At 39.9% G+C, this 23,883-nt stretch overlaps 1 protein-coding gene across 1 annotated transcript; it reads left to right on the top strand.

Annotated features, from left to right (window-relative positions):
* The first annotated feature begins 2,494 nt into the window (after positions 1-2,494).
* Positions 2,495-15,693, top strand: rad23aa (RAD23 homolog A, nucleotide excision repair protein a). Its single transcript, XM_017720559.2, has 9 exons — positions 2,495-2,772; positions 4,714-4,875; positions 7,101-7,273; positions 7,502-7,545; positions 7,982-8,103; positions 10,968-11,046; positions 11,893-12,023; positions 14,855-15,016; positions 15,451-15,693. Exons 1-9 carry the CDS (start codon positions 2,707-2,709, stop codon positions 15,553-15,555), a joined length of 1,044 nt encoding a protein of 347 aa, XP_017576048.1. The 5' UTR covers positions 2,495-2,706; the 3' UTR covers positions 15,556-15,693.
* The last annotated feature ends 8,190 nt before the right edge of the window (positions 15,694-23,883 follow it).

Below are 23,883 nucleotides of genomic sequence, written 5' to 3'. Positions count from 1 at the left end.
AGTAAATAAAGTTTGATTTGATACTTTGGTTTGTGATTAATTAAAAAAATATGTTACTTCTCAGTTTGGAAATAATGGAAGATTTCTTAAGAAGGAAAAATGATGACGTTAATAAAGATGTGAATAATGACATGATAGATAAACAGAGACACGGTGTAAGACACAGTGGACTGGAAATAATGGAATTCAAAGTTAACAAGAAATTTGGAGATAATGGTGTACAAATTAAAATGCTTGAAATATTTGGGAGGGGCAAAGAGGAGTCAGGTGATAAGACCTTGCCCAGAAAAGAGTCTAAAAATGAGGGTTTTTGTGGGTTGGTCAGTTGCTGCGTGGGCCAACTCGGATTTATGCTTGTTTGTTGGAAAGCCTTCATTTAAATAAAGCAACTGTGCCTTTTCCTGTCGATCCTGGTGTTTTAAGCTTTATTTTCATTTTTGAGCAACGCTGCCTGTTATTGCAATGACCGTTTTAACTCTCCCAGGTTTATGATGCTGTTTTAGCGGGTTTCATCAGCTCCTTGAGGATCCACTCCATCTGCAGGCTGAGTTCACAGCAACAAAACCTTTTGCTGAGCCTTATAACAGTGAAGCCTAGCATGTTGTTGAACCTCAAATCCCATGACTTAGTACTGGCGCTGCTTCATCTGGATCTGCAAGAGTGGCGTCATCGGCGTGACAACTTTGTAGTTCAGTTTGGTGAAATGCTTGTAAAAAGAGTTGTTTACTGTCAATTAATCATTTAACACAATGTCAGCTATAAGTAAATAAGGGGATAATGTGGAATATATTATGTTGTATAACCTATAATGAGCATCACCTCCAGATGATTGTCAAAAGGTAATCTCACAGATTTTTCAAAATCTCTGTCATCAAAATATCAATCATTGAGCTGTAAGGAAGATCATTCAGAGTGTTTTGATGTGGACTGGTGCTTTGCAGAGAAACCTAGTGACTCGGATTTCTTTACAGTGGTGGTGATAAGAACCAGGGGTCATGAATGAGCAGATCTAAGACATTTTACTTACTGCTGAACACCACCAACCTAAACATGTCTTCAGAGGTTTGGCTCCCTTTGGTTCTTCTCTGATAATGCTAACCAATCAGCACTCAGTAGTAGTAATGCCAACCAATCAGCACTTAGCAACAGTAACGCTAAACCAATCAGCGCTTAGCAACAGTAACGCTAAACCAATCAGCACTTAGCAACAGTAACGCTAAACCAATCAGCGCTTAGCAACAGTAACGCTAAACCAATCAGCGCTTAGCAACAGTAATATAAGCATCCTACAAAACCTGTTTGCTGTAGAAAAAGGAAAATTTACAAATAAGTTTTTTTTATTTTTTTTTTACTTTTTAGTGAAATACATTCTTCTACTGTCCACAATTAAAGGACGACGAACAAATGGTCAGAAACTATTTTAACTTTTCGTTTTTTTTGCCATTTAGCTCCATTCATTTAGGACTCACTCGCGGGTGCCCTCTGGCGTTTGGCAGCCATGCTTTTGATATAACAGCAATAATAAGAAGTGGCCAGGCTCTCCTTAACGAGACTCTGAAGCCCCACATGTAAATATGAAGGGCTCATTTTAAGCGAAAACACAACAATTCACAGTTACAGGTGATAATTAAGCAATAGAACAGGTGAGGGAGTGTGCTATCGTGAAATATCATCACAGTTAGAGCGAAAACGCACGACCTCGAGTGCTGTACTGCTTTTATACAACAGTTAAATAAATGAAGTAAGACATTAATAAACTGGGCCGTGAACGCGGCGTTCAGTATGTTTTAATGTTCACAGTTCCTTCACCAAATTATAGTGTTCCTATGTCAGCTCACTCGCTGTAGAACCGGCAGTTCGTTCTCCAGCTCCGTACACTAAATTCCCAAACTGTCATCACCACTGCGCAGCTTTTTAATTGCGGCTGTTTTACGGCTCAGTCTGACTTGGTCAGAAGATCAGACGACACGTTTGGCGAATGGTGTTGGGTTCATTTCTGGCTGATTCCGGGTTGTTTGTGTTTTTCTGTCACAGCTGCCGACTGAAAAGCGGCTCAGCGGTGACGACAGTTTGGGAATTTAGTGTCGTCTCGTCTTCAGAGTCTGACCAAATCGGCTGTCGGTCAAATGTGATCTTAACACTGTCCGTTTTCTGTTCGTGGCAAAGTGAGAAGTAAAAAACGTTCAAATGGCTTGAGCGTCTCCTACAGCTGTCAAAGTCGTTGCTTAGCAACGGCGTCTCAGCGGCGTGACAGTGTGAAAAACCTGTGATGTTATGGTGAAATAACAGCACGGTTAGAAGGCCTCTCAGCCAGCTAACAGTTGTATAGTACACTATTTAGGTATACTCTATTCCCTTTCTGCGTATATATCCCCGAAATCCTACACATCGCACCTTTGATCACGCGGTTGTTTTTGTTTAAAACCCTTCCCCCTGAGCTCACTTCATGAATACGAACAGCAGGGGGCGCTCTGGGCGCTGTCCATCCCCGCACTGCGCTGGAAGAGGAGCAGAAGAAGACCTGAGAAGATGAAGGAGAGCACTTGACAGAAGCGTGTTTAGCTTGCTAGCTAAATAACCGCACAGCTAAGCGCTTAAACTCTAATGCTTCCTCCGCTCGGAGTCCAATCCACCTCTATAAGGGCACCAGGACTTAATATTTAGGACAAGAGTTCACTGGACAGCGCGTTTCGGAGCTTGGCAGCCATGCAGATCACACTGAAGACCCTGCAACAACAAACCATTCATATCGACATCGACGACGACCAGACGGTCAGTGGGACTTTCTCCTGCACAGCGAGCCTCGCCTGCGCGTTTCTGACCGAGAACACGCGGCGATTTGACGCTTTACCCACCCGTTTTGGACGAAGCTGGGGTCAGCTTCTTATGCGCCCGCTTATTGTTCAGATTTCCCCGTTCCACCTTAAATGCAGCATTTACTGCTGCACCATTTAAGGTGGAACGGGAAAATCCGAATAGGAAGCCAGCGCAAGCCTCGTCCGTTCCGGGGGATTTATTACTCTCTCTGGAGGTTCCCTGTCACGCCTTTCTTAGTCATTCTCACTGTGGCGCTGACATGTTTAACTACTCCGGTCACTGCGTTAAAGGTACCGCCCACCGCCTCTGGGCTGGGGATGCAACGATACACGATGCTTTCAGGATCGATACGATTGTCGATTCTGTCACATTTCTGTTCAGAATTTCCCATTCGTAATTTTTTTGATCACTAATTGCACAGTTGAATGCAGAAGTCTGGTCTGGTTGGTTTTCTGTTTATTTGCTGAGAGGTACGTTGGAAAACAAACAAAAAAAAACCCCAAAAAACATTTTTTAAAACTTATTTTGTATTTTATGCCTCATTTTAAATTAATTTAATAATGATATGATTTTTAAAAAATTTCCAATGAAATTATGGTGTATCTTACAGCTCTTTTTAAAATTTAGTTTAATACTTTTTTTTAAAATTTCCATTAAAATTCAGCAAATAAATGGAAGTTGTGCACTACACTTGCAGAAAACTGCCAAGTTTGTTCTCTGTAGAGGGGGTGTTTTCGCTTAGAACATCAACGAAGCATGTATTTGATTTGGGGTTTTTAAACCTTTGCATATATACTTACTGGGCACACCAGTATGTGCACAAATGATGGATAGGTGCACTTTGTAGTTCTACAATTACAGACTGTAGTCCATCTGTTTCTCGGCATACTCTGTTAGACCCTCCTTATCCTGTCCATCAATGGTCAGGACCCCCACAGAGCAGGATTACCACTGGTGGATCGCTCTCAGCAGGTCTGGACATTTTTTGTTTAAGGAGATGAATATATCCACTTATTTTGGTTTGATGCTTGAAAGCTGAACCCAGTGCAACGTGGTGTGAATTAGTTGCGGTTCCGTTGTCCTGAGACACAGTACGTCGTTTCTGATTGGTCTAACTCTCACGAGGGCAGATCGTGAGCTCTGTGTTATATTTCTCCATTTAAAACTAGTTGAAATAGAGTTTTTAATAATGTTGAGTGTATTTAAATGTGCAGCTCTCGTGATTTGATAAAAATTGTTGTAAAAATGATAAATCTTTCAGCTTTGGAGTGACTGTGTCCACTCACTGTCCACTCTATTAGACACTCCTACCTGCTTGGTCCACTTTGCAGATGTAAAGTCAGAGACGTCAGCTCATCTGCTGTTGCCTGGTTTGTGTTGGTCATCCTCTAGTCCTTCATCAGTGGTCACAGGACGCTGTTGGGTGGACAGTTTTGGTTGGTGGACTCTTCTCAGTCCAGCAGCGACACTGAGGGGTTTAAACACTCCAGCAGCACTGCTGAGTCTGATCCACTTGTACCAGCGTGACAAACACTAACACACCACCACCACCACGCCAGTGTCAGTGCTGAGAATGATCCACCACCCAAATAATACCTGCTCTGTGGTGGTCCTGTGGGGTCCTGGCCATTGAGTAACAGAGTATTTACAACCCGTCTACTCACCTTTGTAAAAGATATCAATGCTATGTTGTTTTTTTGGAAGGAAGTCTCACTCTATCACACTGAACTGCTCACCATAGCCCTCGTCTTCTGTACCAAGTCTCATCTTGGTATAATTATAGTGACAGTGCTGCTAAACTTTGATTCAGTTTGCCACAACTTATTAATGCTGAATAAACTTGAATTAAAAGGAACTTTTCATGAATATTGTCTGTTGTTTTGCCTCTGTTTGCAGGTGAAGGCCTTGAAAGAGAAGATAGAGGCAGAGAAAGGCAGGGACAGTTTTCCAGTTTCAGGGCAGAAGCTGATCTATGCGGGCAAAATTCTGCAAGATGATACGCCGATCAAAGAGTACAAAATCGATGAGAAGAACTTTGTCGTTGTCATGGTATCGAAGGTAAGAGCTTACACTTTTTCAGACTCTGTATATGCCTATGATCTGCTACTTCATTAAGTACACCACCTTGTTTCTAAACTCATTCTCCATCAGCTTCTCTTCCCATCTAAGTGCGCTTTGAAGTTCTACAATTACAGACTGTAGTCTGTGGTCAGGACCCCACAGGAGCACCACAGAGCAGGTATTATTTAAGTGGTGCATCATTCTCAGCACTGCTATGACACTGATGGTGGTGGTGTGTTAATGTTTGTTGCGCTGGTATGAGTGGATGAGACACAGCAGTGCTGCTGGTGTATTTTAAACTTCTGCCAGCAGAGTCCTGTGGGCAGCGTCCTGTGGCCACACATGAAGGACCAGAGGATGATCAACACAAACTCTGCAGCAACAGATGAGCTGCCGTCTCTGACTTTACATCTACAAGGTGGACCAACAGGACACCACCACATTAGTGTCATTGCAGTGCTGAGAATGATCCATCACCTAAATAATACCTGCTCTGTGGTGGTCCTGTGGGGGTCCTGACCACTGAAGAACAGGGTAAAAGGGGGTAGCAGAGTATGCAGAGAAGCAGATGGACTACAGTCTGTAACTGTAGAACTACAAAGTGCTCCTACATGGTAAGTGGAGCTCATAAAATGGACATTGCGTCTAGATATAAAGTGACCAGTGGTTATAAATTTATATACATTTAAAAAAAAACTTTATTTTTAGTTCATTTTAAAAGTGAGAGGAAGTGGGGAGATATTGCAGTACATCACTTTTAAAGCTATTGTTCTGTAGTACAATTGTACAGTCAAATCAGTGTATTCCTTTCCCCTCTTCCCTTCCCGAATGTAGTCAATCTGCCAAGACATGTTTGGTGGTCTATAGTTAAAATATTAGCACTGTACAAAGTGCATGCTAAAAAAAATAAAAAAAACGCAGACACTTGACATAAACTGGACCAAAATTTGATAAAGGTGCAGACAAAATAATCACTTCAATCACTTATTTTTATACTGTTTTTTAATCCATTTTGTCCTACAGTGTCAGCAACCACTTAACCACTTGTGTTTCATGTACAGATTATATCTGGATACAACTTTGGCCAGAATTCCATTTAGACTTTTCACTAAAAAGCATTTCCAGTGTGACTAGATTAAATCAAATTGGGAAAGTCCAATTAAAAGCCAGGGGTAAACACACCAGCACACAATCAGCGATTTCTGATTTGCTTTTGTTTATTTTTTCCCCTGTTACAACACGAGTGGACAAGCTTGAGGTGATCTGTTCAGAATCTGATCACAACACATCCTGGGGACGTTTACCCCTGGCTTTTAATGCTGTCAAGTGCAATCCAAACGTGATCTGCTCACCAGAAATGCCTGTTGCAAGGTGTGGAAGGGCTCATAGCTTCAGTGCAAAACTGAAGTCCTGGCTGATGGACTGCTTTTGTGTTAAGAGGGAAATTGTGGAAAGTTGATAGATTTTTTTTTCTTTAAACAATCGCTGTAAGATAAGGGTTGGGGTTAGACATTCTATATTTATTATATTCTATAGTTATTAAACACGCATGATAACATTACTGTAGACTCTCTAAAATGCCATCAGTGTAATTTAGTCAAAGTTGCTGTTTTCTCAGCTCTCATGTGCCAGATGTGTTTTGGCTCCCACTTTGATTTCACAACCTGATGAAATGAGGTCCTCCCTCCTTTTAATGAATCGGAGATGCAGGTTAACATTGACCGCACACAGTCATGGCACAACAGAAGGAGGAGCCATCTCAGAACTTTCTTCTCCATCAAAGAAAGTGAAAACTCTCACCCCACTAGAAAGAGCAAAAAGACAGGATCTCACAAATGTCTATGGGCCTGTTTGCACCTTTCATCAACATGTGGTTTTCGATGATTGGATCTCATTTGGATTTCACTTGAAGGTGTGAAAAGTCAGGTGTAAACACCCCCAGGACACATTGTGATTGCTTTGGTCTTGGATCACTTACAAAAATGTCTAAGCCAGTGGTTTCCAGCCCGGTCTCCAGTGGACACCCTGGTGGTACACGTTTTTGCTTTAACCCAACTCACCAGCACACAGGGATGAAGGAAAAATGTGTACCTTATGGGAAACACTGGTAAGCAGTGCTTGTCATATTGTAAAACGGATTACTAATGTTTGTTTGTTGTTATGTATTTATTTATATTTTTATTGCATTTTGTCTGTTATTGACAATCTTCATCTCCACGTAGCCAAAGCCTCCACCAGCGCCTGAGCCGCCAAAGTCTGTTTCCACAGCAACACCATCCGCTTCGTCGTCCACTCCCCCTGTTCCCAGTCCAGCAGCTATACCTTTCTTCTCTGATGAGGAAACATCACCATGTGACCCACCTGCTACAGTCTCACCGACACACAGCCCAGAACAGTACACACCTCGCCATCACTATTGCTATTATACTTTCACTAATAACAGTAATAACAACAGAACAGACAGCATGTTCTTTATATTCAAAGCTCTCTCTCTCTCTCTCTCTCTCTCTCTCTCTCTCTCTCTCTCTCTCTCTCTCTCTCTCTCTCTCTCTCTCTCTCTCTCTCTCTCTCTCTCTCTCTCTCTCGTGCTCTCTCTTGCTCTCTCTCTCTCGCTCTCTTTCAGTCCTGATCTTGGTGAAGAAGAAGAGGATTCATCTTCAGTATTAGGTAATTGCTTTATCTCTGAATAGATCTACAAGGGCAGAGCTAAAGGGAAAAAACAAGGGTAAACCAAGTTGCCTGTTAGTCTTATTAGAAACTCTGTTTTATATACACTGTATCTAAAACTCTGTAGACACCTTCTCGTCAGTCGTTTCTCCTGAACGTTTGCAGTCCCCTTTGCTGCAGTAACAGTCTACACTCTTCTGTGAAGGCTTTACACTAGATGTTGGAACGTTGCTGACCAGTAAATAGGACCTTATAGACCACCAGTCAGATGGGGTGTCAACTTTTGGACCTATATGTATATCATGATATGTATATCAGTGTGTGTGTGTGTGTGTGTGTGTGTGTGATTCCAGACCATCTTTGTATGAGGAAAACTACTAGAATTTGGTTTGTGATTTTAAGCCTTTTTTTAATTGTCTGTATGTTGCTTTGGCAGATCCGGAGTACCAGTCTATGTTAACACGGATCATGTCTATGGGCTATGAGAGGGAGAGAGTGGTGGCCGCTCTGAGGGCCAGTTTCAATGACCCTAACCGCGCTGTGGAGTACCTACTTAATGTAAGGCATTTCTGCTCAAGCTTTCACGCCAGCCTGCCCACACCATGCAGACATACAGAACAAAAGAGCTCCGTACATACATCACCGTGTATGACGTTACTCATCTGAAAACCACTTTACTTCTCATTTCAAGCAACTTCTCAGAATACAAACAAACACAGTATTTGCCGTAGCACTGCAAAAGACATTAAAGCTGCCCCTGTGCTATTCTGGTGTTGCTGGAGAGAATAATTACAAAATGTCATCACTAACAAGCATTAGAGCACTAATTGGCCAAAAAATGGCCTCTTGTCCCAGTTTCAGTAGAGCTTTCAAACACACTTGACTCATTGTTCCACAGCTGTAACACCACCTGCTGGACAAGAGTACTATTGAGCTGTTTTAATCATAGTTCAGCTGAAAACGCTAACATTGCCAGGAGTTAATGGACTTCAATGGCCAACGATTAGCATGTTGTCATTTTCATATTGCTAACTGGTAGCTGTTTATTCATCATTGCTAAATTTGGCATTATTGGTCAAAATACTGCTGTACATAGTTTTATTCACATTAGGTATGAGCCCCCAGCATTTCAGTAACAGGAGCCAATAGCCACCAGTTAATGTATTATTCATTTGCACAATGCTAAATGGTAGCTCTTTGCTTTTGTTCGTCGTTAGCGAAGAAACCATTCTTGGTCCTTCTACTGTTGTTTAGTTCCAAGATGTGTTAAATGCCACTTTCATGAACTCATTTTTTCCCATTATATACACCGTGTTCCAAATTATTAGGCTAATGATATTTTTCTGATTTCCCTAAATTGTCAATGCAAATGACAGTCAAAAAAACTCAAAATGCATTATTCCAAATTATTATGCACAACAGTTTCAAAACATTTTATAGGTTGTAAAGAACTGAAAATGGTCATTTGTTGAATTTTCAGCAGTAAGAGGTTACATTTACTGAAGCTGTTCCAATCCAAAACATCTTAACAGTTACATGTTGACACAGGACCCCTTCTTTGATATCACCTTCACAATTCTTGCATCCATTGAACTTGAGTTTTTTTTTTTTTTTTAGAGTTTCTGCTCTGAATTTCTTTGCAGGATGATCAGAATAGCCTCCCATAGCTGCGTTTGATGTGTACTGCCTCCCACCCTCATAGATCTTTTGATCTTTTGCTTGAGGGTACTCCAAAGGTTCTCAATAGGGTTGAGGTCAGGGGAGGATGGTGGCCACACCATGAGTTTCTCTCCTTTTATGCCCGTAGCAGCCAATGACACGGAGGTATTCTTTGCAGGATGAGGTGGTGCATTGTCATGCATGAAGATAATTTAGATTTTTTTTCTTTTTGTACCATGGAAGAAAGTGGCCAGTCAGAAATTCTATGCACACTCTCTACACTCTGACTTCATTTTCACACCTTCAGGGACCCTAAAGGGGCCTACCAGCTCTCTCCCCATGATTCCGACCCAAAACATGACTCTGCCACCTCCTTGCTGACATTGTAGCCTTGCTGGGACATGGTGGCCATCCACCAACCATCCACTACTCCATCCATCTGGACCATCCAGGGTTGCATGGCACTCTTCAGTGAACAAGACTCTGAAAATTAGTCTTCATGTATGTCTGGGCCCACTGCAACCATTTCTGCTTGTGAGCACTGGTTAGGGGTGGCTGCAAGCTTCGGGAGGATCCTACACCTTGAGTTTCGCAGGACCTGCAGAGGCACCAGCAGCTTCAAATACCTGTTTGCTGCTTTGTAATGGCATTTTAGCAGCTGCTTAATCCGATGAACTTGCCTGGCAGAAACCTTCCTCATTCTGCCTTTATCTGCACGAATCCGTCTGTGCCCTGAATCGGCTACAAATCTCTTCACAGTGCGATGATCACGCTCAAGTTTTTGTGAAATATCTAATATTTTCATACCTTGTCCAAGGCATTGCACTATTTCACACTTTTCGGCAGCAGAGAGATGCTTTTTCTTTCCCATATTGCTTGAAACCTGTGGCCTGCTTAATAATGTGAAACGTCCTTCTTAAGTAGTTTTATCTTTAATTGGGCTCACCTGGCAAACTAATCATCACAGGTCTCTTGAGATTGATTTCAGTGATCCAAAAAGCCCTGAGACACAATACCATCCATGAGTTTAACTGAAAAACAAAAAAGTAAATCTTTGACACTTAATTTCAATTAATCAGTTATATCCAATTTGCATAATAATTGGGAACATGGTGTACCTTGTTGTGAGGGGGCTTTGCATAAATGCTACGTTATGACTATTACAACCTTACAGATGGATATACAGCGTTTTGTAATTAAACTCTTCACGCACACGTTTATCTATAAATTTTACTAATGATGAATAAATCAAATATGAATATTAGATCGCTGTAGACATAATTACAGTCAGTAGTATGGCCCAGTCAGTTGAGTCACTGTAGCATCGCAATGTTAGTCATGAACTTAATTGCATGCTTAATTTCTATTCTGATATGTGGTTAGATGTCCCTTTGGTTTAATAACAACCCTGTCGTGCGTCAGTCCTGTCAGGAAAGGACTGCATCTCAGTGTTCATATCATATCTGTTGGTCCAGGCACATTTAGATACCTTACGCTTGTCATCCTGGAATGTGGGAGTGTCAGTGCTTTGTTCTGCTTGTATGTGAAGCACAAAGTTGGTGGGAATCTTGACTCTAAAGGACAGGAGCTCAAGAGACTGCTCTAATCTTTACTTGACTGAATTGGTGCTCTTGTTAAGGCAGTTGGGCTTGAGAAGTGTTGGAGAAGAAAGGACGCATGTGGCTATTTTTTTTTTGTCTGGGGACCTTGTGCACCAGCTTGCTAAGATGCTAGTTTCTGACTGTTAAAATGTGTTTTCTTAGGGTATTCCTACAGTCCCTGTGCAGGAGACCAGCCCTGCTTCTGCTCGCATACCTGGCACAGACACACACTCAACTGAAGGTGAGTTTATCAAAAACACATTGCTGTTTCACAAACTCTTCATTTCTTAAACTGTGCTGGGTCAACTCTTGGTGAATAGGTCCAATGTGTGCAGATGTGGATTGTACAGAGATTGATAAATGATCCCTTACTTTGCCAGGGAGCCTTGAGATATATATATCAGGTGAATCAGGTATTTTCTGCTTTAAAGAGAACTTAATACTTTTCATAATTCTGTACAGATTTGCAAACTTTCGGACAGTTTAAGGTCACGAAGTTCTCGTTTTATAAAATCGGATGTTTTAATTCAATTTGGGTTTAAATGAGTCAAGTATACAATTTGATTGAACTATGTAAACACTGATAAAGATTAATAATGTACTGTATACATTCTCCAGTCTATACAGTCCATGACTAAACTGCAAAAACAACCTGTTTTGACTTCATTATGGGTGTGAGGAAGTAATGTGCAGTGTTGTATTGATTATTTAGAATTAAACATGGGCTGTTGGGAACAGCCTTCCAGAAGCTCTACGTACCTATTTGGAGTGGCTGACATCCACATTTTAGTCCAACTTAACAGTTTGTTCTGCACACAGCCTGGACTGCAATTTGAACCAAGCACAATACAGGGCAGCCAATTAGTAAAGAGTTCTTTTACATATACCTGCCTTAAAGGCACAGTAACAAAAACGGCCTGTTTAATAAAGTGAAGATGGAAAACGGAAAAAAAAATGAGTGTTTGGTTCATAAATTAATGTACATACAGTTGGACTTCAAGGTAAAGAATTAACTCCAGGAAAATGTTTTGGCTACGAGTCCTTTTAAAATTTCACGTTGCTCTCCTGTGTCTATCTCTGTCTTCAGGAGAGAACCCTCTGGAGTTCTTGCGTTCTCAGCCACAGTTCCAGAATATGCGGCATCTGGTCCAGCAGAACCCATCCTTACTGCCCTCACTGCTGCAGCAGCTGGGCCGAGAGAACCCAGAGCTCCTGCAGGTAAACACATACACATTTGTAGACTTGCTGATATCCAGTAACACATAATGTTGTCCCCATGGACACTTTGAAGTACCATCACTGCAGTCTAGTCTAGTCTAAAAACGCACTGACCGGCCACTTCATTAAAACCACCGCCTGGTATCTACACTCATTCCCCAATATTTTGAGCTCTGCTTACCATATACATGCACTTTGTAGTTCTCAAATTACAGACTGTAGTCCATCTGTTTCTCTGTATAGTTCGTTAGCTCCCTTTTACCCTGTTCTTCAGTGGTCAGGACCACCACAGAGCAAGTATTATTTGGGTGGTGGATCATTCATAGCACTGCAGTGACACCACTGCAGTGGTGGTGTTGTGTTAATGTGTTGCACTGGTTTGAGTGGATCAGACACAGCAGTGCTGCTGGAGTTTTAGCCACTGTTTGACTCATTGTCCACTCTATTAGATACACCTACCTTGTTGGTCCTCCTTGTAGATGTAAAGTCAGAAAAAGTCCATCTGTTGCTGCACAATTTGCCTTAGTCATCCCTCTAGTCCTTCATCAGTGGTCACAGGATGCTGTCCTCAGACAAAGCAGTGACACTCATACCAGCACAACACACTCTAACACTCAGTACAAACCACATATATATGTGTGTGTGTGTGTGTGTGTGTGTGTGTAATAAAAAATATTATATACATATATTACACTCACCAGCCACTTTATTAGGTACTTTATTAACCTGTTCAGTTGCTTGTTAACACAAATAGCTAATCAGCCAATCACACGGCTGCAACTCAGTGCATTTAGGCATGTAGAGGTGGTCAAGACAACTTGCTGAAGTGCAGACCGAACATCAGAAGGGGGAAGAAAGGGGATTTAAGTGGAATTTGGTGTAAACAACATGAACCTGAATTAGTACCAATTGAGCATCATTTAAATGCCGCAGCCTACCTGAGTATTGTTGCTGACCATGTCTGTCCCTTTATGACCACAGTGTACCCATCTTCTGATGGCTACTTCCAGCAGGATAATTCACCAGGTCACAAAGCTCATATCATCTCAAACTGGTTTCTTGAACATGACAGTGAATTCACTGTATTCCAATGGCCTCCACAGTCATCAGATCTCAATCCAATAGAGCACCTTCGGGATGTGGTGGAACGGGAGATTTGCATCATAGATGTGCAGCCGACAAATCTGCAGCAACTGCATGATGCTATCATGTCACTATATATATAAATAATACACCTAAATCTGGGATGTCCCTTCACTTTTAAATAAAAACCCTTTTTAACATCCAAATTTAATCTGAAATAGTATGTTTGCAAGAAAAAACAAAACTCAACAATATGCTAATATAGTTTTCAATATTGCTTTTTACACTACTCACAGCTAAAGTGTTCCTAAATGTTGTTTCATGTCTTAATTTCAGCACTGCTGAATTTGGCTTCTTATTTGTCAGTTTTTTTTCTGTTCCTCCTTAAATAAGGCTGTTATTCTCGCACTTGTACAGGTGCCTGAATGTAACTGTTGCACAATTTAGGGAGGAAGGGGAAACTTCAGCTTCAGTAAATTTCCCAAATCATTTGTCTCATGTGCATCCCATAAAGTCATACATTTAACCTTCATACCCTGCTGAAATTTCTAAAGTATTAATCATTCACACTTCAGTACCAGCTGGTCTGCAGTTTGTTGTATAGACAAGGCCCCAAACACGTTCACACTGTGTCCACTTACTGACCACGCTATTAGACACTCCTACCAGAAGAACAGGGGAAAGAGGGCTAAGAAATGCAATTTCTGCAAGTATGCAAATGCACAGATGCACTACAGGACTAACTGTGGTCTAATTATAGAACAAAAAATGAGCACCTATGTAGTAAAATAAATAATAAGTGTAGAAACTCGGAGCAGTATTTAATAAAGTGGCCGGTCGGTGTAGTTAGGCAAAAATAAATGATCATTTCTAAACTTAGTTGATCAGCCAAGACATCTTATGATGTTTGCAGCTTTAGTGTTGCAATGGAGTGATGTATCTAATTTAACATCATTCATTCAAAATATCATTCATTTACCTCAAACTGTGTGGAGCTAAAGGGAAATTCCAGATGTTTCAAAATTTCTGAATAATTCAGTCTTTGACATGTAAACAAAGTCATTCAGAGTGGATTGATGTGAAATTGTTCATGGTAGAGAAACCTACTGACTCTTTCTTTACAGTGGTGGTATCTCCAACACAAATATGACTATAGTCATTTTATTTACTATCCACAACCACCAGTGAACCCACATGCATCTTCTTGGATGTTATTTGTAATGTCGTAAGTCTGAAAACTTTTTTTTTTTCCTTTTCTTTGGGGACGATTTTTCCTCGCAAGGCCCTGCATACGCCCCTCCGCCATGAATGGATTAAAATAAATGGATTAAAAAACAGTATAAGCCAAAGTTTATCACAAAACTATCATAAAACAGTGTCTCTAACATCAGGCAGCATATTCCCAACTGTTTCATGTCATAGCGTTTTGTGAGGCAGCTGTTAAAGACGTTAAACTTTCACCACCACTGAACAATTCTGACTTGTTTCATTATGTCATCAAACCACTTTAACCCATTTAACTGTGTATATATATTTTTTTTAAATCAGTGAACTTCCCCTTCAAGTACTGTTCAATAGACTTGCTCATGACACTTTATGAAATACTGTATTCTTTAACAGTAAAAGGGTAGAAGTGTGTTGCATAGCTGAATTGAACTGAATTGAATTATGTTCATTTTCACATGTAACAGTGTCTTATATTAAATTTTAGGTTTGGTGAATGTTTGTGTTTGTTTACTGTTTTGCAGCAAATCAGGCAACACCAGGAGCTGTTTATTCAGATGTTGAATGCACCAGCGGGGGAGGGGCCCGAGGGGGCGGAGCATGCTGACTTGGGAGCCATGGGAGATGAAGGAGCACCTGTGGATTACATCCAGGTTACAGCACAGGAGAAAGAAGCCATTGAGAGGGTGAGAAACTAGACACTATTTAAGTTTGTATTCATATAGATTCACTCTAGTGGTCCTGGAAAAACCCTGTGATATTAGACAGATTGTGGATGTCAGAGCGAAACGTCGTATCTCCAAAACGAAAACAGAACAGAAGAAGGAAAAAAACGTGTAATGGAAGATTCATTCAGTATAAACCTTTAATACTGGGAAAGGATGACTAGACATTTTTTTTCTTTTGGTTGCTGATGTTGAAGTTGGGATTAGTGTTTGCCTTAAAGATAATTCTTATTACAAATGTGCATAAAAATAAAAAGACCAAATGTTTCAGGTATTCATTTTGCAGAAATTTTTACATATCGCCTTTTTCCTTTTACTTTGCTGCTCTTTCTTCTGTTCAGTCCGTCTCACTGTATTTCTCTCTCCCTCCGTTTCTTTCTCTCTCTCTTTTTCAGTTAAAAGCTCTGGGTTTCCCCGAGGCGTTGGTGGTGCAGGCCTATTTCGCCTGTGAGAAAAACGAAAACCTGGCTGCAAACTTCCTACTCAATCAGGATGAATGAGATCCACAAACCCGCCTCCCTCTTCAAAGCCATGCCCCTTCACCATCCTACACTCAAGCGCCGTGTTCTCTTTAGGCACCAGTACTTGCTATCATTGCATTCAGTTAGGGCAAATGAATAAAGCTGAGCAGAGCTGTACAAGGGAGTTATAGGGGGCTGGGTGAAAAAGGCACAAATTACAATCAGTCCGACTGAATGAATGCACTCAAACGTGTACGAGGCGTTTTATGTATGCGAGCGCGAGAGACCGAGAATGTATGGAAAAGATCAATTGAAAGACCATAGATGGGACGTTGTAAAGAAAGTGAAGTAGGTAGTGTTGCTGGAAGATAATCTAGACTGTGTTTAGGCTTGTATGAGCGAGTGTGTGAGTGAATAATCTTAAGTTTTGTTTCTTTTTGAGGAAACTAACTGTTATGTATTGTTTAAAGCTACACTATGTAAGATTTTGAACCTTTTTCAAGGCACCGCATACTCTCGATTGAAGAAAATGACCGGTTCAAAGAAACATAATTTGCAAAAAAAAAAATCTTAATTTGCGCATCCTCTCTCCCCCGACCCCAAATGTTGATAGTCAAGACATGTTTAGTTACAAAGCTAATGCAGCTAACAAGTAATGGAAACTTACAAGACAACTGCACTGTTAGTATCATGTAAACTGCATGCTTCATTGTTTTAGATAAGTGTGTCATACGTTGTGTACAAAAGCAGGAGATCACTTAATCCAGGCATGCCATTTATACAGTAATAACTGGTGGTCCATAAGCTTCTATTATCAGCTACATTAGCCGTGTAGCTCTTGTACAAAACTTAAAAAAAAGCACGTTTTGGCTTACTACATTTGAGGTAAGTGGAAAAAGTGTACGATTTAATTTTTACTGAAACATTTCTTTAAGCAAAATGAAATATTGATTGTATATACACTTATACTGACTCACAGTTGTTGGCAAACGTTTGCCTTTAGTTAAATGACATTTTGTTCATGCTTCCTCTACAGAGACCCGTTTCAGCACATTTTATTAAATAATTACTGTGTGCTAAATTTTAATTTTTAAAAACATATTGTGGGGGAAAAAAATCATATAATGTCACCAGTGCAAAATGTCACATTTTATAATTTTGCTTTATTTTGTCCCATTATGTTAAAATCAGCAAATAAATAAAAATTGTGCACTAAAATAGGAGAACAAAGTTAATATTTAAGTTTATTCTCTGTAGAGGAGACAAAACATAATTTGAAGGTTTGCAAACGTTTGCATATCACTGTATGCAGCCCAGACTTTTAAGTATCTATGACCGTATACTCATAACTGCTAGTTGTGGGGTCCAACCTAAATATCTAGCCTATATTTCATAAGGCCTGTATTGAGCTTAAGTGCAATACATAGAAATGCATGTCTTGTAGGACTTGCTTTGATAATCTCCCTTAGTTTATCAATATTAAACATTTCAAAAACACTATCGTTCATTAAACATTTCGAAATCTTACAGAGTTTATCTAAATAATGGATGTTTGGTTTACGCTGTACTATTCTTCTAAGATCTGGTCTTTTGAATGCCCAACCACACACAAGCTTACATCAAACAACGCAGCGGTCGTGTCAATGCGCTAGGCCAAAGTAAGACTTGCTCCAAGCATTTCTAGTTCAAAACGTTTCCAAAGCTCAGTCAGTAGAATGAGGAGGCTAGTTGAACCTAAAGAAACTGTCCAGCTTTCAGCCTGATCTCTATCTGCTGCAGCTGGAGCGCACTGTCCAACCCCCAAACACTCCCATACTCTGCACTCGCAGAAAAAAGGTGTGAAACTGTCTCTGGGGTTCTTCTCAGTACCTTTAGTCAGGGAGCATAATTGTCCCATAATCCTTTGACATTTTTTCTAAGTTGTATTGATTCCACACCCCCTGTCTCGTCTCCAGGCCTTTATATCATTGTTCTGTTTGAAAACATTAGAATATGAAACGTATAAATATGCACTTTTCCCACTGGGAAAAAACTTAAACCTTAAAACCGCTGTTGTACCTTTGAGGGTTAGATATAAAGGTGCTGTATAGGTACATTTTTTGTTCATCAAAGTACAAGCAATGTAAATGTTCCCTCAGAGGTACAACAGTGGTTTTAAGGTCCAGTTGTGGACCTTTGAAAGAAGTTTTTCCAGGTCAAAAGTACATATTTGAACCTTTTCATAACTTAATGTTTTTAACAGAACAGTGAAATAAAAGCCTGGAGACCAGACGGGGTGTGTGGAGTCAGTATAACTTTAAAAATAACTTTAGATAATAAATAACTTTTAAATAACTTTAAAAATATATATAATTTTGATGGATTATGGTACAGTTATGTTCCCCGACTAACGGTACTGAGATGTACCCTTGAGGGGACCACCCCAGTGACCGTTTAGTACCTTCATTTCCGAGAGTGTACATTTACATCGTTCGTACCTTGACGAATGGAAAATGTACTTGCACAGTACATTTATTTCCAGCAGTGTAGAAGCCATTGAGCAGTTGCTAAATTTTGTAAATAAATGTTTGAAATACTTGAAATAAAACTATATAGCATTAATTCAAAGCCACTTTACAGTCTTTACATTCTAACAATGTATTACTAAAGCTGTTCTTATGAGCTTTACAGCGCTGTGGAAGTTCCAGTTCACTCTCTCTGAGGCGTTCTGGTGTCCATGGTGATTTAAGTAGAAGTTGTGAAGATTTCACCCGGATCACTACGTTTGTAACAAATTACTGTAAATTCTTCCCTCTGGAAAACTAGTCCTGTCTGTAAAAGAAGAAATTAAACAGATTTACAGCTTCTTTTACAAATACTTTTGACTGAATAATTAATGAAAGTGAATGTTACTGACACAATTCAGCGACTGCCCGTTGGCTTCAATCATAAATGAGTCTTCTGTCAATACATTTTCTGTTATTTTCTAAGTGCGAAGAAGTTATCGTCCGTAGTAATCAGCTGAAGGGTACGGGATGTGGCAGGTAGAGGTTAGACTGAACAATGCCAGAATATTCCTTGAAGAAAAAGTACTTGATTTTAAGGTTGAGTGATGCATTGTAAACTCATAAGATACAGGTATTAGAAAGCTGGTGCAAACTCGGATGGAAAGCGCATAGTGGTGCTGGGCTGAAAGGAAAGCACCATTTAGAATGTGGGAGCAGTGCATAGTAGATTTATTTATCTTTTCTTTGGTGTGTTTGGGATCAGTTTACACATATATAGAATGTACAGATTGTAAAGGAATACCCCAGTGTTTTTAACCTTGGGTTAGCAGCAGCTGTACTCCTGTTTAAATTCTGTTCTGTTGATTTTCGAAGTGAAAATGGATGAAAACGTCCTCTACAGAGAACACACTTCTGCACATTTTAAATGGTTCAATGTTGCAGCACATTGTTACATTTTTTTTCCCCCAGACTCAGCTTTTTTTTAATTGTGCGCTAATGTTTGCAGAAAAAGGTCATATTTAAGTGTTCTCTGTAGAGGATGTGTTATTTTCATGTAGATCAGGGGTGTGAAACTCGACCACTAAAAGGGCCGTATATTAAAAAAAAAAAAGCTCAGCAGATCCATGGGCCAGCTTTTTATTTCATTTTTTCTTAACAGGACATTGTTTATTCAAGATATGCCAAAACTGCAACAGCAAAATAGGCATTGAAAACTTATTCAAAAATAATTCTAAATAAAAACTAATTTTTTTTAACTGTCTATTTGCATGAACTAGACACCAGCCATTTTTACGTTTTATATGGCATATAGATTGTTGTTAGGGGTCAGACCGCACACTATGTTGCAGTGCATGCTGGGAACTGTGTTGCATCTCAGGGTTAAAGGGGCTACTAAAATTAGAAAATTAACAATTTTGTGGGCCAAATTGTATAGTGTCACTTGCCTGACTCGGCCTATGGGCCTTGTGTTTGACACCTGGCATGTAGAAAATCAACAAAACATCATTTGACCAAGAGTGCAAACTTTCCATATGGCTGTATGATAGAAGCCTGATGGCAGGTGCTGAAGCTGAATCCACTGTTATAAAGGTTTCTCTTATAACCGTTTAAAATCAACAGGTTTTCTTTTCGAAGTCCAGGGAAAATATTGCCTGTGGTAACTGATGGTACAAAAGCGATGTCAGTGGTATGGATTGGGTTCAAAAACATTGGAGTACTTCTTTAAATGATTAAATTTGCAGTCAAAGGTATTTTCAGGCAGATTAAAGGCTCAGTCAGCAGTCTCCTATTATTAAGAACAATTTTATTATTCTTACTGGTAGTATTTTTATTTATTTTTATTTTTTGAAAGGCAACAAAGTACATAACCCCATGTTTGCGTTGTCTGTGTGGTTTGCTAAGGCTGGTCACTTTAGATAATAGCATCAACAAAATGTTCAAGACCACGTGTGGGAAACAGTATGTGGTCATGCTGTCCTGGTTTGTCAGTTCCTGATTGGGCCTTTAAGATCAGTATTAGACTAAAAATTACTTTTACGCTCTTTAAAATAAAGGTTCCTAAATGATTCCCTGAATACCTTTTCAGTGGACGGCTCTGCTTTTGTAAATGAGATGCGTGAGTGTGAAGAATGTTTTTGTAAAGATCGAAAGGACATTGAGGGAACTAGACGTGGTTATTTTGTGGCACCGTTCCAAAGAACCCATTTTGGCACCCTTTTTTCAGAGTGTACAGGAACAATGCTAACTATAAAAGTCATTTATAAAGTCATTTATTAGGCAAAGAATCATGTATGTGCATCCAGTTTAGCATTTTTGGGTTGGGGTGGGGGGTGTTTAGGTCTTGCTTGCTTGGCGAACAGCAGCTGTTACTAAATCATTATTTTAATTTAGATATTTTGTGCAAAGATTTTAAAACTCAGTTTTATAAACAAAGTGTATATACCTGTGCTAAGCTAATCTGTGGGTTTTTTCTTTTCTTTTCTTTTTTTTTTTTTGTGCAGAGATTGAAGAATAAATGACTGAGTCTTACTGCTGTCCTGGTGTAGTCTAGCGTGATTTATGGCTATGTTTATGGTTTGGTTCCAAGCCAGCATCATTACCAACAGTACAATCCACATAATAAAAACTCACCAGCTCGATATAAGATCCAGGTATATTGATTACAACATACTTACCGTTCAGATATGTGAAGTGATGGAGCTCCATCAGTTCAGAGAACACGGCTCTACTGCTCCACAGTCCAATACCAGGGGGCTTTATGCCCGTCTAGCAGACGCTTGACATTGAGCGTGTTGCTGTAGTGCTCGTACGTGGCTGCTCCAGAGCATCTTATTCTATAGGCAAGGCTTTTCTATGCTTTTCTATACTTTAATGTGTAGCCCCCTTCTTGGAACAGGTCATGAATTTAGGCAGTAAGTGCTTGGAGTGCTACAGAATTCCCACAACATGGTTAAACGTTTCCATGATTTCTCAAAGACCTATTTTAAAACGTCTGATGGTTTTATATTCAATAAGAATCAAATATCAACATACAGTTTAACACAAAGTTTACTCTGAGTGCTTTTGCACTGGCCTGCTTTTTTTGAGGATTTGACACTAGATACACTGTGATCATGGGACCAAGCCTGTTAGTAAGGACTTGAATATGCCTAAAGGGATAATTACTAGAAGTCATCATTGGGCTGCGTGCTTAAAGCAAGGATGTCCTATCTTACTGACAAAGGGCCGGTGTGGCTGTAGGTTTTCCCACAAAACAAGCTGGAGCACACCTGATTCCCCTTGTGTAATCAGTTGGTTTCAGTCTTCAAAATGCTGATCAGGTGACCTCTTGCTTTGTTGGAATGAAAATCTGCAGGCACACCAGCCCTTTGTGGAGAAGGTTAAAGGAACAGTAAATGAACACCGATAATGCCCAGATAGCTCTATGCAAATAGAGTGATGCTCATGAATATTCCTTTACAAAGCAATTGTACATAATTATTCTCTCACCAGAGAAAAGAAAGCACACTTTTTATTCATTTCACTGTAATACATGTCATCTCCAGGCCTGCAAAGATTAAAAGTTCAACCACTTTCCCAAGTTTGGCCTGTGGCACAAAATAACCCTTTCTCTGCATTTAACCCCCACATTCAGCAGTGACACTGCAACTATCAATGTAATATGAGAGAAAAAGCTGCAACCTCCCATATCCATTTACCTTCTGCTGTACATAAAGCAGTCCAGATTGTTTTGGAAGAGGGACAAAAAGCAGGCAGGTACATTTGTACAGTCAAGAACATCATTTATTCAACCAGTTGCTGCTCTTTACAAACTGTTTTTTTTCTTTATAATGGAAAGGAATCTGTAATTAACACATGCACATTTGCCAGTGGGCTCTGAGGGGCCGCTAGCTGAAATGGGAGCTTTTTCAGTATGTGCAGAACACCGGGGGTCCACTAAGGGGTGCTAATGCTACACCAAACACATCCACAACATGAGATGGTGTACAAATCCGTATGTAGGGTTACTACTCCTAGCCTAAGGCTCTGCAGCTCAGAAACTTATGGAAGCAAAACAAACAAACTATCTTTTAAATTAAAAACAGACAGATCTCACGAGGCAGTAAGATGCAGCTTTTTTGAAAGCTTAGGGATGAACTTATGCAATTATAGGGCTTGTTTTTAACTATTCAGGTCAAAATACATGTAAAAAAAGGCTCCCATGTTCCGCACTATTAATACTGACATTGATTTGAGTGAATGGGACTGAAATGTGAGAAACACCAGCCTGTGTACTTTAGCTTTTTTAAAGCTAACAAAAATGCCCATTTTTAGGATTCTGAAGTGCATTCTGCCTCATGTTCATCTGTCTGTCAATAAGGTGCTTGTAGCAAGTCATCAATCAACAGTTTCGTAAAAGTAGCCTGGCTGTTCTACAATAGAAAGGTGCTTTGTGTAAAGTTTTAAGGTCCAGTTTTCTCTTGGAGAGAACCTTTTGGACCATACCCTGATAGAAAAGCATCAAAGCGATTTCAAATAAAGTACAAAATTTTAAGTACAAACAAATAAATTAGAAAATTAATTTAAATACCTAGAGCTGCATAATATCACCCCGGTATCCTGCACTTACTGCAAAGCCACTGGCGTTGTAATAATTACTTTCTAAAATCTTAAGTCCGTTCGTCAAATCACCACAAGCTATTATCCCAAGGCAATAAAACATCAACAACAAACAAAAAAAATTGCAACCTGTTTAAAAAAAAAAAGAAAGAAAAATTCCAACTATGATGGCATAGGTTGCCCCTATAAATGACTGACCTGCGATCAGTTTAGCTGACCCTAGTTCAGTACACATGAGCAACGTTTACCTAGAGCTGACCCCACAAAGCCCAAATGGCCACATTTCACTTACACTAGCAGTACAATGGAGAAGAAGCTGTAGAATGGGAGAGATCGGTATGGCATAACAATAAGAAGCGTACAGACACGGGGGGGATACTTCGCTGTGGAGGAGAAAATAAAAGGGTTCTGCATCTCTTTTTTTCTTCTTTTTTTTTTTTAAACCCTTCCATCAAAAGTAAGGGAGTAAAGTGGCGAGGGTGGGTGTAGGACGGGGTTAAGAAGACGGACAACTTTTTACGACTCCTCCAAAACGCAAATAGAGACAGAGAGAGGGAGGGAGGGAGAGAGAGAGAGAGAGACACTGTGGAAACACAGAAAGAAGAAGCATTTTTTTTTTTTGCCTTTACATTTTTTTTCAGTACAATAAAAAGAACTAAATCACATCCATTTCCTGTATTACTATATACTATATATATATATACGGCTTCGAAAAGCTTGAAAAAAAAGGGACAGGGAAAGGTGAAGGGGGGATTTTTTCTCATTTTAAGAACTGGGAGTTTCCATGTTTTACAAGATGAGAGTCTGTGAACAAAAGGCACTTTGAAGGGAACAACCTTTAAATGCTTGCGTACTACTAACACTACGTCACAATCACTATGAAGGGTCATTTACAAAGGGGAAGTGTTCATGTAGTTGCAGGGGGAAATGGGGACGGTCCCCAATCTGAGTGTCATTCTTCAACATGATTCGCTCTCCGGAACGTTCCTTCTCCTTCAAAAACCTGTCTGCGTGGAGAATAATTGCCTAAAAGCTACAAAAACTTCTACAAATACTGAGTTCACATTACGACATCTCTCGAATCATCACCAAGGCAACATGCATTGCTTATTAAGTACTTTTTCCTAAATTTACAGTGAACGTTATGACGTTACCCTGACACATCGCCAACTTTAAGATGACTTTGATGATCTGGAACTTATGAAAATTCAAAAATATGGACATCAGAAAATCAAAACTGCACATATTCTCTGTTCTAAATCAGTTATACTGATTTGAATTT

Source organism: Pygocentrus nattereri, chromosome 12 (assembly GCF_015220715.1).
Source record: "Pygocentrus nattereri isolate fPygNat1 chromosome 12, fPygNat1.pri, whole genome shotgun sequence".
NCBI classification, from domain to species: domain Eukaryota; kingdom Metazoa; phylum Chordata; class Actinopteri; order Characiformes; family Serrasalmidae; genus Pygocentrus; species Pygocentrus nattereri.
Note: the sequence above shows the minus strand (reverse complement) of the source record. Positions and strands in the feature narration are given on the sequence as shown.

Coding starts and splice junctions, on each gene's coding strand:
- rad23aa (XM_017720559.2), top strand. CDS start 2,707: ATGCAGATCACACTGAAGACCCTGCAACAACAAACCATTCATATCGAC. Junction 7,274..7,501: donor CCGACACACAGCCCAGAACA/GTACACACCTCG, acceptor GCTCTCTTTCAG/TCCTGATCTTGGTGAAGAAG. Junction 7,546..7,981: donor GGATTCATCTTCAGTATTAG/GTAATTGCTTTA, acceptor TTGCTTTGGCAG/ATCCGGAGTACCAGTCTATG.